General features: G+C 43.4%; 1 protein-coding gene and 1 long non-coding RNA gene across 18 annotated transcripts; both read left to right on the top strand.

Moving 5' to 3' along the window:
• Positions 1-3,561: 3,561 nt before the first annotated feature.
• On the top strand, positions 3,562-11,485 carry LOC101754246 (peptidyl-prolyl cis-trans isomerase CYP28, chloroplastic). Of its 5 annotated transcripts, none has more exons than XM_012847132.2 (5): positions 3,563-3,730; positions 4,819-4,896; positions 6,877-7,730; positions 11,025-11,062; positions 11,158-11,485. In XM_012847132.2, exons 3-4 carry the CDS (start codon positions 6,962-6,964, stop codon positions 11,036-11,038), a joined length of 783 nt encoding a protein of 260 aa, XP_012702586.1. In that variant the 5' UTR covers positions 3,563-3,730; positions 4,819-4,896; positions 6,877-6,961; the 3' UTR covers positions 11,039-11,062; positions 11,158-11,485. The 5 variants fall into 5 exon arrangements, with proteins under 5 accessions (XP_022683381.1, XP_012702586.1, XP_004973171.1 ...); XM_004973114.3 differs by lacking the exon at positions 11,025-11,062 and adding an exon at positions 4,144-4,233 and having other exon boundaries at positions 3,566-3,730; XM_022827646.1 differs by lacking the exons at positions 11,025-11,062; positions 11,158-11,485 and adding an exon at positions 7,864-8,006 and having other exon boundaries at positions 3,562-3,730.
• Positions 11,486-13,230: 1,745 nt separating this feature from the next.
• LOC101753984 lies at positions 13,231-16,912 on the top strand. Of its 13 annotated transcripts, none has more exons than XR_002678267.1 (8): positions 13,231-13,791; positions 13,984-14,356; positions 14,526-14,613; positions 15,117-15,349; positions 15,511-15,688; positions 15,769-15,949; positions 16,157-16,201; positions 16,341-16,912. It is a non-coding gene; the product is annotated as an uncharacterized LOC101753984 (long non-coding RNA). The 13 variants fall into 13 exon arrangements; XR_002678271.1 differs by having other exon boundaries at positions 13,234-13,791; positions 14,231-14,356; positions 16,341-16,889; XR_001164235.3 differs by having other exon boundaries at positions 13,234-13,791; positions 14,173-14,356; positions 16,341-16,889.
• The last annotated feature ends 1,855 nt before the right edge of the window (positions 16,913-18,767 follow it).

Here is an 18,767-nt window from a genome sequence, read left to right as displayed (position 1 = left end):
TCAAAACACAAATTTCTAACAACCTCGGCTCTGATACCAGTTGAACGCGACGATCGAGGGCGAGCGACTCCGGAAAATTTTCGGAATTCAAATTTCGAGTTACTATTCACAGCACTATTCAAATTCGGCGAACACTATTCAAATTCTCGGCACTATTTAAATTTAGCTCACTATTCAAATTCGGGAATATGAATAGTGCCCGAGCACTCACGGTGAGTGGGTGGAGCACCTACGGGTGGCGGCACTATTCAGCCACTATTCACTCACTATTGCGCACTATTGAGCTACTATTCACTCACTATTGTGCACTATTTGGGGTCGCTTTTCGGGGGATACGAGCACGCGCGGGTGCGTGATTAGGTATATTCCTTAATTAGGTGTATTCTCAGGATCTTTGCGGGTTGGCGAGACCGAAGATTCAGCCGGTCGTGCTGCTATGCTTGTGACAGTCCTACTCGGTACTCACCGCATGCCTCGCTGGCTCGCTTCAGAACCAGGCCAGCCCGGACTGCACCCTCACCGTCCCCAGCCACGCTCACACAGGACTCAGGCTCTACCGTCTCCCCAGGCAGTTCCACCCGAAGGGAACACTTCTCTGCGCACACAGGGTTCTCCTCAAACGCCGCTACCAGGGCTAACACGAGAACGACACACGCAGAGGTTTCTCCTCTAGGGTCCCTAGCGTAGAGACATCGCCCCATACGAACGAGCTTAAAGGAAGGCAGGGATGCTGCCAGGACAGCTTAATCCATTTCCACGGGACAAGCTTACACGCGGCTTTCCCTTTCGGGAAACCCCAAGCACTTAGCACAAACCTTGATTACCTTACAAACCGAGGGACGAGCTCCAACAGCCTCCCTTTATTCTAGTAGTGGTAGTACAGAGGTGGAGTAATACAGCAGTGGATTCTAAAGTATGATGGCCAATTCTCTCTCTCTCAGGGAGAGGTGGTGGAAGTCTTCATGAGTGGAGTATGAGTGGAGGTCTTCGGTGGAGTATGAGTGTGTCTTTGTGGTGCTCTGGTTGATGCCGTAGTGTGGTCGATTCTTCGTCTGGTGCCTCCATTGCTTCACCCGGTACCTCGTTTTATAGTCGCGGCAGAAGCTTCTGGAGATGCTTCGTGCTTAAGGCTTCTGGTGCCTTCAATTATTCTCCTCTTCTGTTGCTTGGACACTTGGATGGCTCTCCGCTCCTCAATAATTGTCCTGGGTACAGTAGAGTTGCTGTTTATTCCTTTTGCCTTGTCCTCTATCGCGTACTGTCTTCTCGTGATATTCCGGATGCTGCTTGGTATGGTCTTCCACGCCCGAATGACTTCCACCTCTTTTTTCTCTTTTAATATTTGAACCACTTCTTTTATCCTCTTTCTCCATTACCTTATCAATTCATTCTGGTGCTCGAATGGCGACTCTCAGTTCCGCGTTGCCTTGTCGCAACTGGTGGCGCCGCTCATAGCCCAATGTTTCCCCTTGCACTGTGCTGGCTCGTCACCTCTAGCAACTGCACTCGCAGCTGCCTCCTATGCCATGCTATCTCATCGCCATCAATGGTGACGCTCACAGCTTTCTCCTCTACATCGTGCTACCTCGCCATCACACGCAGCAGTGCTCGCAGTTGCTTCCCTTCCAGCACTTATCCACTTCCCAACATCGACCAATGCAATTAATCACGGCCGAAGCCACGTCGTATGCTGTCTAAGAGGCAGCGACTCCACAAGGCAAGCCTCCCTGAGGCAACCACTTCAAATAGATGTTGGATATTGCTACATGGAGTGGGAGAAAATGCCAATGTTGTTGTGGCCTGGCCCCATGTTGCACTAGAGATTTGGAGATGTTGCAATAGTTATTTTTAAATGTTGCATAGTTATGTTGTATATGTTGCAACATTTTTTTTCTTGATGTTGCTCTTGTTCATGTTGCAACAAGTGATGTTTCTTGTTGCGTTAGTCTTTTTTCGATGCTGCATGAGGTGTTCTCGATGTTTCAATAGCTGAGTTACAAAATTCTGTTTCCTAGAGAGAAAAAAAGGGAATTCGGATCAGGTGGTGCATGAAACACTCCATGGCGGAAATTTATTCTCTCATAATCTCATGAGCTCCGATATTATTATTTCTAGTTGTTGCAAACGGTAGTTTTTGATATTGTAGCTTTTGGTTTTTCATGTTGCAAAAGGTAGGTTTTTGATGTTATGTCTGATAGAAATTTTTTATGGGACGTGTGGGTGCTAGAAAAAACGGACCGGTCTGGACGTCCGATGAAATTTTTTTCATCAGATGCTCCGTTGCAACATTGAAAATGAAGTTCTGAAACATTAGAAATCGCCGCTTACGACATACAAAAACATGTATAAAAATAACTCTATCGTCCGATTCTAGAATAGAAAATTCCCGCCGTAATATTACTCAATATTTCATGCAACATTCATGAGGAGCGACATCATGTAGAAATAAAATTTGCAACATAGACACGTACCTTTTGAAACATTGAAAAATTATAATTTTAACATTTTTAGACTACAGTTGCAACAAAAACATATTAATTTTTTAAAGTGATATTACTAAAAAAATATAATTACTGTTAGAATGAATGCCACATCCCTCCAAATACCCTACAACATGGAGCGAGAATATTGTACAACAAATCAAAATAAATAAAAAATGAGACAAAACTTTAAAATCGTTGCAACATTAGTTCAAAACCGATGAGAGTTGTTGTTTGTCGAGCGTCTCGTGCTAGCGGCCATCGCGGTGCAGGACGTCTTCGCAGCGGCGGACTCCGTCTCCGCTCCTTGTTCAGGCAGGTTTCATAGGCGCGGACCGGCGCCTAGCTCTCACGGTTCGATGAGGGTATTGGTCCAGCCTTTGTTGCCGAAGGCGGCCACGCTTGATGCTGCCAGGGAAGCAGCTGGCCGAAATTAGTGGATGATCAATGAGAGGCTGATTGGGATGCAGTCTGTGCTAGTTTGGTTGCCTGCATGCTCTGTGAGCGTGGTCCAGCGCATGCAAAAAGTACCAGCGAGCCTGGCTCCTGGGAAATGTAGATAAAGTCCGTTTCCTGCGGGCCTGGCTCGGTGATTTTCAACTAATGATGATGTTAAGCAGGTGATTAACTTAAGTGATATTAGTGTTTTTAAAAGATGATTAAAGCCTAATAAGGTAGAATAAGAGCAATTACAATAAATTTAAACGAAATAAGCATCATAATTACAATAAATTTAAACGAAATAAGCATCATAATAATAATTAGTTTTAATAGTTTGACAATCAAACAACTTCTGTTCGTGATCTGGCTAGATGAATCAAACCGGGCTAGCTGAAGCCTGGCTCCGGATACGAGCCAAGTTGGGCTGAGCCACCCTAACTGTCTCGAGTTGCATCAAAACGAGGGCGTCTCGGGAGCGCACGATGAAGGAAGAGAGCATCCGATATTTCTCCTCGTGTCGGACGTCAGAGCCAGAGCATTACCCGAAATAAAAAAAAAATCAACAATACGGTAGCATCGAGACGAACCGAGCGCGTCGCTGTCTGCTACTCTGCTGATTGCGGGGAGTAATGCGTTCACGGTTCACCCTCCGATCTTCATTTTCTCCCGTTCTGCTCTCTCTCTCTTATCTCTCTCTCGTGGCCTTCCTTTCCTGGCGCCTGGCGGCGCCGATTGGCCGAGCAGTAACCCAGCAACGCCCTTCAACACGTCTTCGCCTCAGCTCTTCGCCGGCGACAAGCGCCCACCTGGTATGCCCGCCCCTTCTCCTCCTTCCTGCTGTGCGTAGAGCGCTCCCAACCCTAATGTAAGCCTTTTTTTATTTGGATTAGACCCAATTACATGTTCGATTTTTTTTGGCAAAAATTATTGTGGGTATGTACATGTGCACACTCATGTCCTATACTGGGTCGGCCTCTGGTTAGAATTAGAATTTCTTTTACACCATAGCATTTAATTTAATCTAGCTTAACTATGGTGTCGGGTTCAGTTTATTTTCAAAAATATTGAAGTTTCAACTTTCAACTGAAGCCTCATGACCCAAGTGGATACTTCTCTTCAATTCGGAAAATGTGTTTCCACCATTTTTTTCTTTTTTTATATAATTTAGATGCTGTAAAATAAAGCTAGTTGCTTCCTTCATTGTCAGTTAAATGCTTTGCAGAGGTACAGAACCTTCAATTTTTGGAATTTGGGATGGACAGGGGCGGAGCTAGAGGAAAGTGAAGGGGGGTGCGGCACCTTCATAGGATAGGTAGACAGTCAAGTAAATATGGTGAAATTTTAGGTTTGATAAGAGACTACGAAAATTTTTTGGGTGCGGCCACACCCACAACTAGTGTCATGGAAACCTTCACTAGTGTCATGGCCTCAGGCAAAATGTAGCTGAATTGTTGGGAAGTCAACTAGTAATTCTTTTGTCTTGATTTACAACGAAGTGCACAATGTGCTCTTTTGGAAAATCATGTTGATACTTTGGAGCGTCAGTGCTGTGGACATCTGGTCGTATTAATCTTGTTGGAGTTAACACCACCAGAAATCAGAGTGATAATACCATAACTCTCCTTTTCTCGGCTGAATTGCAAAGATGCAGATAAAATCAGTTATGCTATTATACAGTTAATGTTGTTCCATGTCATGTTGTTCTGTACGGCCCTTTGTCACACATGTTTATTTCTGTTGAACATATCTGTCAGTAATACATCAGTTGAGACATTTCTGAAACTGCATTACTCCTTTCATAATCTTATTATGAGTAATACAAATGTTACTATGTCCGTTGATAGAACATCAGTTATCAACTTAAAAAAGATGCCTTAAGTTTTTTTCTTTTGGACAGAGTCGTCAGGCCTCTTTTACATACATACTGTATTTCCTGATGAGACAAAGTTAACCAGTTATCGTGGAATCGAATGAGGTAAAAGGTCTAGTCTCACTGTTGAGTAGAACCCTTCTTTACTTTAGATTTGTGCACTTAAGCATTACTTCATGTATCTGAAGTTTGAATGTATATTCTGAAAATTATCAGTCTCTCTCATACTCGAGGAAAAGAAAATCAGTCCCTTACATGTTCTCAAATGATGTGAACTATGGTTCTTCTATTAATGCTCATTGATCTTGACAATGTTAAGTTGCCTTGTGCTAGCTACTGAAAAAAAATTAGGGTTTCTAATTTGAAAGTCTTGGACAAGGACAAGGTAATTAGAGGTGAAGGAACATAAGTTTGTTTGGGGAATGATTGCTGTTATTTGAAAAATAGCAAGAATTCCTTTAATCCTTCTGAATGTTGTATAGGAAAAAAGAGCAGCAACCAGAAATAAAAGTTTGTTTAAATGTTCCTACAGAATAATATAATTTTAATTCATGACACTGTCAAATAGGGCCCAAGCCCATCAACCAAATATGGAATGGATTTCTCAAGTTCCCGTGGATCAAACAAACCCCTTTAGGACAATCTCTTTAGCTACTGGCTATACTTGTCTAATGATTTTACATTTACAGACTTTAGTAAATCCTTGCATAACCTTGTTTATGCAAGGATTTACTGGGGCAGTGGGGCTAGAGGTTTAGGGCAGATAACGCAGTTGGCTTAGCCTAGTGCTATTTATGTAGGTCTTTCCCACGGTTCTGTGGTGTGAATGTAATCTGTTAAGGGTGTATTGTACTTCAATAGTTTCTTCTTAATGTAATGATATACAGCTTTCCTGTGTATTTGAGAAATTAAAAAACCTTGTGCATGCCATGAAATCTTGCCAAAAGACCATGTTGATGATAGAGTGTCATGGCTTTTGAATTTTTTGACGCTGCTTGATAAAGCACTAGAGCCAGAAGGGATTCATGAGATGTGTAAAATTTGGATGCATCAATAGTAGGAGCAAAAAAAAAATGCTTTCTGATGTCCCAATTCGATGGACAGAGTTCAAGACTGGAATAATTGAGAAATTTTCTTTCTCAGGTCCTATCATCAACAATTTTACTGTGTGATAATAAAAAGATTTTATGAAGGTTATACATCTAGTATATGTAGGATCTGGGTAATTTAAATTTTAATTTACATGAATAACAAATTACGTCACTTCTCATTTCTCAATAGAAATTATAACCTTCAATAAAAGTCTAGTCCAGCCTGCAATAGTAAAGATTTTAAAATCAAATGGTGATAGTTTGGAGCCTATGTTGGTTAAGGTAAAAAATCAACCTGATCAAATGACCTATACTCACCCACACGACATCTATGATGTGAATGTTGATCAGGCTCTTAGAATACAGGTAGTGAACCACCTGCATGAGTCAACTCTTGAATAGCTAGAGTTGCTTGCAATTAACCATGACAAAAATCAAATATCGTTAGCCACCTCAATGCGCCAAGTATAAATTTCAGTAACTAATTTGGATGAGCACAACCTTCGGCATGATGTCTTAAGTGCAAGATGACTTCCAAGGGAAATTTTGGAGTACCAAGGCCAGCTTAATATAGAAATATGAGCTCCCCATTCCCTACTCTATTCACTCATGTATGCTGTGTCTGATTTTGTTTTTTGTTTTGGTGAGGTTACTGCATATAACTCCGCCTATGTTGTTTCAATATAGCCGGTCCCAAGCCCGGGTAAAGGAGGAGGGGTGTGATGGCTTGGCGAGCCAAAGTAACCCACCACTCTTATGTTTGTTGCTGCATGTCTGATTTTTTTTTATGTTGGCCAAGCTTTTAGAGTTCATTCGTGATTGGCAAAAGCAAAAGTGACTTGTGAAAAACCACAACTAAGGACTGGTTCCATACTTCCATTTGAAGAAGCTGAAGTTGCAAAATTTGATGTTCACAATTATGTATACTTGCAGTAAGTTTGAGACTTCTAGTTCAGTAAATTTGATGTCTCATTCACTTCTGTTGTATTTGTAGGAAAAATATAGCACAACTCCAATCAGATTGTCTACGATAGTTTTTGTTGGAAGGACAAAACCTGAAGCTTTCACCTTTCAGCAGTATGGCATTCCCTTCATCAAGCATCATAGCTGCATCCTCCACAGTTTACCCTGCCTACCTTAGCCTGCACCACCGCCCCAACAGCCAGCGTGCTTCTTCTCGTCCGTCTAATGCAAACCATGACAATACCTATAAATGCATCAAGTCACCCAAAATTGTTAGACGGTCTCTTTTCTCTCTACCTGCCTCCTTTCTTCTCCTCCACACTTCCTCCTCCCTTGCCATAGATGACACAAACACGACATCCACCTCAGCAATTGACACCACGATCACAGACCGCATCTTCATGGACTTCAGTGTCTGTCCAAGCTACTTTCGCTCTGACAGACCTTTAGGAGCTGAGCTCTCCTCATGCCCTGATTCTGAGCCACTTGGTCGTGTTGTCTTTGGTCTCTATGGTCGGCTTCTCCCTACTACTACTGCCAATTTCAAAGCTACATGTACTGCAGCTGCATATAGGGGCACTCTTGTCCACAAGCTCCTTCAAGGACAGTTTTTTGCTGCTGGCCGACAAGGTTCTCGGCGAGAGAAGGGTGAGGTCCAGCCACCCTCCGGCCTCATTAGGAATTCTGAGACTGTGGATGCTAGAGCATTCAAACTAAGGCATGCAAGACCTGGCACACTTTCCTTGTGCCTTGGACAGAATGATGATGACAACGACATCAAGCTCAACCCCAACTATCACAATGTTGAATTCTTGGTTACTACAGGGCCAGGACCCTGCCCACAGCTTGATGGACAGAACATTGTCTTTGGAACTGTACTGGAAGGTGAGTTTCTTCTCTCTTTTTTTCAGAACATTGTTTTTGCAGCAAATTTATTTTGAATTGTCGGTCTTTCAAGAACTTAAATATTATACCCTTGAATGTTTTCAAAACCCCTTACTATGCTGAATATTTTCAGCCTGTAGATGTGTCCTTATGCCATGCAAATTTCAACACATGCTGGAAATCGTAAGAAACCTAATATTATTACTATTATCTGTATACTGATGTTTTCCTCATGCATATGGCTTTGTTCTCACCTTTTCCTATTATCAGTCTCATCATAATTCTAATTACTCGTTCCCACTTTGTATGTCACTAATCGTTTCATTTAATCGAGGAAAGTCTGTTTGCCGTATGACCAGCTTCTATTCTTCTGAAGATACAATCTTTGAACTCGGATTTTCAACTGTGTTATTTACATGCCATCCTCATATGCCCGTAGTTCTTCACATGCTTGTCACATATGCCCGCCACTAGAGCCAGTCATTGAGATAATCTAAATCTAAGCCTTGCAGGTACTAAAGATGATATACCAAGTCTGAAGATAGCGTTCTATCTTTTAAAAACAATTACTTGCTAATCGAGCTGGCACAACTCTTAATCAACTGGCCCTAGGAAGGTGTGGTGGTTGCTACTTGCACCAGCGCCATTGGCCGTAATGGGCTTCACATAGCAAACTGAGAGGGCATCCTGGAAGCGGTTAATATGAGTCCTACGACGTCGACCATTTACTTTCAAGTGGAAGTACTTAGTGTTGGCGTTACCCTCTCTCATGTTTTTGACCCTGGAGATTTGCTTTTTCCTAGCCCTCTCAATCACCGAGTATCCTATAACTCTACGCTTGAGCCCCTGTCTTAGTTGAAATTCGGCTGAGGAGAGCTGCCGAGATTCTTGAGCGATGTCCAGCCTATGGATGACCTCTAATGCCATTAGAAGCTTGAGCCTATCGATATAATGGATTGACTCCATGCCCTCAAGTGCCTAGCCGTAGCTGCCATCTTATGGTAAAGAATTAGCACCGGTTGGGTGTGCGTCGTGGGCCGCTGCCACACTGCTTGTACCTCCTCGGCAAAGCCCGGTAGCTTTGTCCAGAAATTCTCGAAACGGAAGGGTCTCGGGGCCCTAGGCCCGGAATGGCTCGATAACAACAGCGGGCAGTGGTCGGAGAGGGAGGTGGACAGCGCCTGTAGCCCATGTTGTTCAAAGGCTAAGTCCCGACTCTCGTTCGCGAAGATCCTGTCAAGGTGGCACATGGTCGGCCGGCGTCTCTTATTGCTCCAGGTGTATTTGCGGTTCTGTAGATGTATCTCCCGGAGCTTGCAATAGTTTAGTGCTGCCCGGAACTGTCGCATACGGCCGTGGTGGAGATTCCGGTTATTTTTGTCCCGTGCTCTGTAAATCAAATTGAGTCACCGAGCAGTAGCCATTTGTTCCCCTCGTCAGGCTTGCATCGACGTATCTCTCTTAGAAATGTAGGTTTTAGCATATCTCTAGTCAGCCCATAGACTACCGTCATGAGGAACGAAATGTTGGAGTCTTTCAGTGTTACCATCGCCGAGTTGGAGAAGCGCCTGATGACGATGCCTTGCAAGTCCACGAAGTTACTATTCCAGAGCATTAAAATTCCTCCTCTAGTTCTAGGTGGTACCCCCCCGCAAGAATGCAGCTAGGTGGCTGTCAACGTTGCTCAACTTGGTCTCCTAGAAGCATGCTATATGGCAGGGAGTTGAGGAGAGTAGCTCATGCACAGTTACACACCTTGCCGCCGAGTTCAGGCCCTGGACATTCCAGCAGATCATATCTAAGTTAGGTGTAGCGATGGAAGAAAGCAAAGCATCACAATATTTGGCGTGGTAAAGCTTGGCCTCACCACCGGAGCTGTCATCTCAGGACACACACAGCACAACATTTCTGGACCCGCAGAATGTAGGAGCATAGGACACACAGAATACAGTAATTCATTACAAGCAGAAGTTTTGAAGGCGGCAAGCAGATGCTCCATGGTCGACCAAAGACACAGCTGACCGAGTCAGATACTCGCTAGAGACATCGCCGCAAAACAGATTGAAAGAAGGGCAACATATAGGAAACTGTAGAACTCAGAGCAGTCCGGGCACCACCACTATGCCCCATCGTCCTGCTGTACCTCCGCCTGGAGGCCGTCAACCTCCTGTCCCACCAGCTCCAGGAGTGCATCGCTGAGCGATTCCATGTAGTCATCGTCGAGGCTGAACAGCGTAGAGAGGGCGGCCACCACCTGTTCCGGCAGCGGCCCATTGGTCATGGCGACGTAGTCCGCAATGACCTTCTGGATCGGGTCGATGTCGATGCTGGGGAGGTGGAGCTTCTGGCACAGGTTGATCTGCGCCTTTGCCTCAGCCGGGATTGCCGGTTTCTTGGCCAGACGTGTACTGCGTCGTACGATCGTCATGTCGTAGACCCGCCGGATCCACCGTAGTGAAATTTTCTCTGTGAAATAGATTAGTTATTCATTTAGTTCAGAATCAAAACATTTGATTTGACAAATTCCTGCAACAAAAATCCCAAGAATAGAATTATTACATTAATTACATTTAGAAGGGAGCTTTTTTGTTGAGTGACTGACCTCTTTCTGAAGATACCTTGTGGATTATTGCTACGTATCAAATTTAGTTCGTGCATTTCCTTCCGCCATGATGAAATCCTTGTTCTTGCCATAAATGTATTTTATGCATGAACAACAAAATATAACAATTTGGATATGTGAATGTAGATGGTACTGGTATATTGACTGGCCTGATTTGGCATGTGCAAATGACACAAGTAGAACAAACAAAGAGTCAAACTCATATGTGGTTAAAAATACAGTTCCAAATAGTGCTTTCACTAAATACATCCGGACTATGCATTCTTTGGGTACCATTTCTTTATTCCGCTGATGTGTGGTTGTGAAACAATGATGTAGATGCACATTAAAAGCCAGTATTTCTTTTCAAGTGGCAGATTTGTCACACGAGGATAATACTAGATAGTAGGTTCATCTGCGTGTAATTTGTATATACAGCAAAAAATGTGGGAAATGCTGCAGCGGCATCTTACTGATTTTATTAAATGATTTTCTCACATAATGAATATGGTTAAAGCTAATTATGTATCTTGATCCAGTACTGTAAAATGTGGTAAATACCTTTTCGCCGTACCAATCCTACTGTAAATCAAGTTACTCCATGTGTATGATCTGTGTCAAAATCTCAAGTAAATTTTAGCTGCAGTAGCTCCGAAGTGAGTCTGAGATACTGTCTTTTCTCATGTTGGTAGGTCACACAAGATAACATACTACACCATATAGAATCATGGTATCTTTACTTACCTTCTTGAACCTGTAATCTGTGTGAATTTGTGCACCTTTTCGCATGTCTTTGGCTTGATATATACGCCATTTGTTATCCAGGAATGGATGTTATCACCAGTATTGCAGCCATACCTACCTACAAACCAGCTGAAAGGATCCGCTTGTTCAATGACTTTGCGCAGCTGATTGGCGATGAAAGAGCTCAAACTGCTCGGGCTATGTGGGATCGCCCACTCAAGACCGTATATATCAGCGACTGTGGGGAGCTGAGAGTGACCAAACAATCTCTTTCCCCTCCAAGCTTGCCATGACGTTATGACTTAGAATCATTTGTGGGTCACTTTATTACTATGATGCTCTCCCTATGTAAGCTGTACGATCCATGGATTAATTTTTAATTCAAGTTACATCGGATGTTGGATACCAATTAGAAGCACTAAACATGAACTAATTATAAAACTAATTGCATAAGCCGTGGCTAATTCGCGAGATAAATCTATTAAGCCTAATTAATCCATCATTAGCACATATTTACTGTAGCATCACATGATCAAAATCATAAACTAATTAGGCTTAATAGATTCGTTTCACGAATTAACCTTCATTTATGCAATTGGTTTTGTAATTAATCTATATTTAATAGTTCTAATTAGTATCTAAATATTTGATGCGGCAAGAATTAACTTTAGTCGTGAAACCAAATGGATACTGACTTATGCATGTTCCCTTGCTGACAAACCGACTGTAGTAACACACTCCGATGTAACGACTTGAGCTCGTAAAACCTTGAAATTGTGATGGCTCATGGCTAACTGTACCAAATTTCCATCTGAAAGACATTGTTGTTGCTGATACTGTTTCTGGTTGCAACAGTCATGGATGGAGAAGCTTCTTTTCTCTTTCCAGTATCTGTAGTTGTGTCGGGGGGACCATCATTAGCGCACGAGAACGATCACAAACTTCGCCCTTGTTTACTTGGCCAAATTGGGAGGTGCCAAATTACTGTAGCAACACTGTAGCGTTTCGTTTGTATTTGTGAATTATTATCCAAACATTGACTAATTAGGCTCAAAAGATTCGTCTCGCAAAGTACAACAAAACTGTGCAATTAGTTTTTGATTTCGTCTACATTTAGTACTCCATGCATGTACCGCAAGTTTGATGTGATGGGGAATCTTGCATAGTGTCAAAGTTGGGAGTTTTGTGGGAAGTGAACAAGGGCTTCACAAGTGGGAGTAGCGGAAACAAAATGCCTAGCTTTTTTTTTTATCCATTGCCGTTTAATATGTTGACACGTGCTAGTAGACTACTAGTACATGATTTGTAAGCGGGAGCCATATTTCTGCTGACTCAATTCTATATCCGTCAGTCAGGTCGAATGGGGCGACATTGGTTGATGTTGTCCTAGCTAATTATAAAACTAATTGCAGAATCCTAAAGTAATTTGCGAGACAACGAATCCATTAAGCCTAATCAATCCATTCCATTATTAGCAAATGGTTATTATAGCACAATATTGTCAAATCATAAACTAATTAGGCTTAATAGATTCGTCTCACGAATTAGACTCCATCTGTACAATTAATTTTATAATTAACATATATTTAATACTTCTAATTAGTATCAAATATTTAATATGATAGATGCTAAGTGGCATCTCGGCCGTGATGCGCTCATGATGCCGGGTGTCGCCGGCTGGAACGGATAAGGCTGGTCATCGTCAGCTCTGCACTACACTGCTTGTCTCCACGGGATGCAACTGACGTGTGGCCTCACCGTCAACATCAGGGAGACCTAATAATTGGCTCCCAACTGGACATGTTTAGGTATTGCCCGTCTGCTAGCTTTCCCGGTACGTTGATGACGTGGTGATGATGTATGATGGTTGGTTGCGGAAAAGAGTAGTGTGGTGCTTGGGTGCGACACAGATGCGTCCGCGCGATCCCTACCGTATCTTTATCTTTACCTATTATTAAAGCAAGTAACGTCCCTGCCTAGGTTTTCGTACGTCATGGTCATTTTGCAAAAAAATCCCTGAAGTTTTGTGAAATCAACCCGCAGTCCAATTATTATGAAGAGACTGGGGGTCGGATGGAAAAAGGAGGAAAGAGAGGGGGATAAAGGGGAAAGTTTTTCTCTTTCTTTGAAACATACAGCCAAAGCAGATTGCGCATGGGCGGCGGCCGGAGTGTGGCGTCGCGACCTCCTTTCCCGTCTCCGCCTCCCCCCTCCCTCCATCGCGCCTGCTCCATCTCGGCCTCGGCGCCCCCGCGCGGGAGGCGGCGGCCGCCGCGCCGCGACTCCGGCGGTTCGAGCCGACCCGGCCTCGATCCGCGCCAGTGCCCGGCGGCCGCGCCCCTATCTCCGGGGGGCACGTGTTCTGGCGGACGGAGAAGGACGAGGACGAGAGGGGCCTCGAGGCAACGGAGGCCGCCGTGCGCGTGGTCGCCACGTCCGACTGCATCGAGGAGGACAACACGGCGGCCGCATCCACGGCGGTGTCCCTGGCACGCGTGATGCGCCGAGCCACAGCTCGCGGAGCTGGTTCGCCTCATCGGCTCCGCCGACTTGAAGAGCGGGCTTGACTGGGGCACCAGGGCGACGGGGCTGTCGTGCCTCGTGGCCGTCGCGGCGACGCGGCGGGGCCCCGACTCCGGCCTTCCCCATCGATCCATGGAGAGGGTGCACATCGGCGACCTCGTCTTCTACTTCCTGCAGGGACACCTCGAGCAGGTACCCTCCCCCGTTTCCACTCCCTCCTCTCTGCTTCCATTGGAGTTAGCTCCGCATTTGATATTTCCATGGACGATGCCCTCAATATGTTCGATGAAATGGGTACACAGTACAATTTTCTTCTTTTGCCGTTCAATTTTGCTTGCTGTTTTGTACAGTCCCCATCTCTATCAGTTGTGCTTGTATATTCAGGTTCAAAATTTAGAGTTCAATAGAGAGATTGACATGAGCTCTATGAGTTCAGCGGAACTGCAATTGTTCAGTGCAATTGATTCAATTTGTGGTGTAGAGATGTAGTTGTTTGAACTTGTGCAGAGAGCTTCCACATCATCTCACTCTAATGTACGCTATTCTGTCTTTTCTGGGTTCAATCTTCTGTAGGTGTATGTGTATCCCATCAATACTTGCGACATCTTTTTTTCTTTTCTGCACGTAACAGAAATTATCATTTGATGTGCTCATGAAAACATATGACATAGCCTTGATGGATCAAGATTTTCTTTCACAAATTCCCTGGCACTATGCAATTATTGATGAGGCCCAACGTCTAAACAATCCATCCAGTGTAAGTGGCCATTTTATTTATGTAGTTCTTTTGAATTCAAGGTTTGACTGCTTCCTTACCGTTACTGCTGCTTTTGCCACCAAGCACCTCTTGGTACTACTGCTAAGCTACACAGGATGTACCTCCCCTCGTATTTGTGCATTATGTGATGTTTTGAGTTTTGATTCAGTAGCACGGAAGCTCAGACTTTCAGTACTGTTTGGGAAAAGAAACATCTTCACTTTCGAGCGCTGTATTGGTAGAGCATAATGACAGAGGTAAATTGGGCACTGTGACTAAGAGAAAACTAAAGAATAGCTATGACTTGGTGGCACCAAGTGGAAATATTCATATTTCACTAGCAGTTTGTGGACTTCAGGTTCAGCTGATTAGTTACAACCTGTGTTGAGCTTGAGAGGGCTGCAACCATAAAATTGCTCAAAAAACAACCCCATCAATTTCCATTACTTGTAACGAGAATATTAGAGTTTAGTTACATTGCCAGATAAAGGAAACAGAGGAGAGAGCAGACACCCCCTAGTAGTTCTAACCTGATTCAAGCTAAAATCCTAGGTGCAATTCTGCATTTTTATTGGTTCGTTGAGCTTGTAATCCAAGCATTAGTGTTAAAAGGAATTAGATTAATAAGTGTGCATGTGTCAAACACTCAAATGCTATATGTTACACCCTTTTCCTTTTCTCCTTTTGGTTACGATCAATTAAAATACACATATATTTTGTAACAAACCTTCCAAGTTTAACTCAGAAAGTTCTTTGCCAGGTACTGTATAATGTCCTTGAGCAACGCTTCATCATGCCAAGACGTCTACTACTAACAGGCACTCCTATCCAGAACAACCTTTCTGAATTATGGGCGTTGATGCACTTTTGTTTGCCTTCAATATTTGGAAAGCTAGATGAGTTCCTTTCCACCTTCAAGGAAGCAGGGGACTCATTAACGGGTATTACTTTCAAATTCTAGAGGGGCGCATTTTAGCATATGTCAATTGCCAGGTACCTTTTGTGCTGAACAACAGTGCATTTGTGCACTCTTGCTATGAACACTATATTCTCCATGTAGCTTATGCACTGGTTTATTTTCCTTATGCAGTCTGTTCTATTGCTAAAATTTTGCACAGTTTATTCATGATTCGTGTTGTATCACATTTGTATAGGTGAATTGCTGTTGGATGCTTAATGTTTTTACTTCTTGATTCCTTTCGGCGTCCTTCAAAAGACATTCAAAGTTGAGATCAATACTTACAGCCGGAGTGAGGTTGTTGCCATGGAGTGGCTGGTTCAGGAGGCCCTGAACTTCAAGTGTTTCGTCACAACAACTCACCATTTCCTCTGGTACCACAAACTTCCTGCTTTCTTATCTGTATCAGCTGAGCATAACGACAGGCTAACACCATTGTGTTCAAATTTCGCAGGTTCTATCTGAAGGCTGCAAAGGCAGATGACAGGGTAGTGGACCTGGCAAAATACCTGTCCTTGCTCTCACTTCTCAAACATAAGCAGCTCTCCTTCTGGCCCTAAACTGTGGCAGCCGCTGTGGTAGCCCTTGCTTGCCTTGCCACAGACAAGGAGTCCTAATGCCATTTAGTCATGGAGGTGAACACCTCAGTCCTCCATTTCTAGCTATAAATTGTCATTACACTTGCTATTGTTTAGAACTCGATAAACATAAGCAAAATATGAACTGTAACATTTAGAATCTCTTGTCAGTCAGCTTCTAAACATACACCAACTCCAATTTTACATGTTCTGATTCTAGCTAGACTGGAAATGCCTAACGAGTAGCTCTTTGCATGTATGTAGACTCACATGAGGACGCAGGATGACGATCTGCCTAAATGTATAATGGTACATTTTTCTCCTCTGATTTTTTATAAGTTACTGAGCACAAAACACCATGAACCATGCTCTTACAGTTCCAGCAATAGGCAGAAATCTACTTTTATCACAATACATTCATTACCCCGTGCAATCTTCTTTCATGCAGAGCCTACAGTGGCTGATCAACTACGCTTCGTGATACCCGTGACTCCCAGGTGACGAAATTGATCCACAGTTTCCTGATTCCAAGTTACGCAGCACAGTTCAAGCGGTCAGACGGGCATGAGGATGTGTAGGCCATACGTGAATCTTAGCATTAACAGATTATTCTGTACATGCCATAAGCCAAGGCAGCATAAAACGAAGCCTGTGATTAAACGACTTTCTGGCTAGGAGCAAGGCAAGGATCGAGAGTTTGGTATTGAGATGTCGGCCTTTAGGAACTACTGAATGACCTATTGCGCTGTCTATTATCCTTGGGTAGGCTTGGTTGTCGCCACGTCGGGGAAAAAATGGGGAAAGCAGACGGTGGTCGGTGGATGGATGACTGTGCTTCACTGCACTTGTGCCATGCCACGACTTCTACTGTAGTTTACTGTAGTTGATGTTAAGGCATTCAGTATTACTGATGATGTCTCTGTTGTTTCATATGTAGTATTTGTTGATATCTTCCTATAAGTTTCATATTTGGTGGTAATTGTTGTTTCCTTCGTAATGGTGATGGAGTAATGGTCTTTTCTGCCACTCATCTTTGATGAATTGTCTACCACATATTATGAAGCGAAGCTAACATATTATGAACAAACGTATAATAACGTGAGAGCAAGTAATGACCCGTAGCAACGCACGGGCATTTCTGCTAGTAACCATACAAAGCCAATGTTAGATTAAATGAGCTTCGGTGACCTTTTTAATCATTTAATCAATTAAATCCTATGCCCATGCATGGTTACATTTGGATTAAAACCACCTTGGAAGTTAAGAAGATCTTAATCAATGGAGTCATGCTGCACCTGTTGAGAAGTTGAGAGAAGGGTAGCAGGATGTCACAAACGCGCGCTCGCTCGCCTTGTCGAACCGCGTCGCGCCGCGATCCGAACGTGTGGGCTGGACTTAGTTAGGTTTTGCAATTTTTTATCACGGTTGATGACCAGTAACTGACTCTAGTGATGGCAATTAGTGACTAGTAACCGACGATGCTTGAGTGGATGACCGTTACTAGTAATTGATCCTTTGATGGTCCAAATTTAGTGCATTGACATGGACGCTCAAAAGTCACAGGGTGCCTATAAGTGAGGTGCTCCTTCTCAATCTTCTGCGCATTACACACACCACAGGCGCAAGTCTCCAAAGCTGCGCCCTTGCTAGAGACTCTGCACCCGAGGAGTAGAAGGGCAATCGAGTTTTTGGGGAGCATGTTTGCACGACTGCTCGCTGCGCACATCTACTTCCTAGAGGCACAACTGCACTGCGATCACCTACATGGCATCGACCTCGGATCGACTACATCGAACAGGCTCGACTAACGACGTCGGGTAACGGCGCATTTGGTTCCTCCAGAACTGGCCCCGCCTCAGGGTACTTCCTTGTGAACTTTCTGGTTCAGTTCTTGTGTTCCATAGTATCCATTACATGCTTTATGTTCACTGCAAATACAATAGATCATGCTCCTGTTTATGCTATCTTTTATGTCATGATTTATGTTTTGTTTCGGATTAAAATGAATCATAAAATATCTCTAATTCCAACAAACCAAAAACTTGATAGGGCTGTTTCGATAATTGGCTTTGCTTCGCAACTTAAGCTTAATATTTTTAATGAAACGAATTCCAAGAGATGGGTTGACATACTTGAGTTGTGGCTCACAACTATGAACGTGTGGTTCATTACCAAGGAGCGTCCTGTAGGACCGCACACTTCCGCAGAGGATAGTGTGTACATGTCTGCTGACGCATTATTTAGAGGGGTTGTGATCAATGTTCCTGGAGGGAACTTGATCAATTCATACATGCAATTTTCCTCTGGTGAACCATTGTGTTATGCAGTGCAGCCAAATTTTGGGGTATCCGATGTAGGAAGAGAGCTGTACATCATGGGATAGTTCTATGACTACAAGATGTTCGACCGTTCTGTAGTTGAACAGGCTCTTGCAAAGGACCTTGTGAATGTTAGGAGCTACCGGATAAATTTCTAGCCAGCGGTATCATTGCCAAGCTATGTTCTTCGTGGAGAAACTTTACTACTACTCTAAAACACAAGAGACAGGAGTTTATTGTAGCTGGTCTTATAGGCACTCTTGATGTTGAGGAAAAGGCGAGAACAAAGGATTTACGTGCGCATGGCAATGAGGGAGGTTCTAGCTGTTGGAGGTATGCCGTAGAGGCAATCATAGAGATGATGATATTCCATTTATATCCATATTTTATATTGTGTTCCTTGAATATCCATTAAAGGCTACTTGAATTGATTTGCAATTATGTGAATTGTATGTGAAACTCTTTACTTGTATGGTTATTCTAAAGTTGTCCCTAGTCGGAGTTCATGTGAGGACACACATGAATATTAGACTAGTACATGTATTAGTTGATGACTA

Source organism: Setaria italica, chromosome VI (assembly GCF_000263155.2).
Source record: "Setaria italica strain Yugu1 chromosome VI, Setaria_italica_v2.0, whole genome shotgun sequence".
In the NCBI taxonomy this organism is placed as follows: Eukaryota; Viridiplantae; Streptophyta; class Magnoliopsida; order Poales; family Poaceae; genus Setaria; species Setaria italica.
Note: the sequence above shows the minus strand (reverse complement) of the source record. Positions and strands in the feature narration are given on the sequence as shown.

Excerpts from the sequence above, each read along its gene's own strand:
- LOC101754246 (XM_004973115.3), top strand. The coding sequence starts at position 6,962 with ATGGCATTCCCTTCATCAAGCATCATAGCTGCATCCTCCACAGTTTAC. Across the intron at positions 7,731-11,157 it reads CTTTGGAACTGTACTGGAAG|GAATGGATGTTATCACCAGT; the intron begins GTGAGTTTCTTC and ends TTTGTTATCCAG.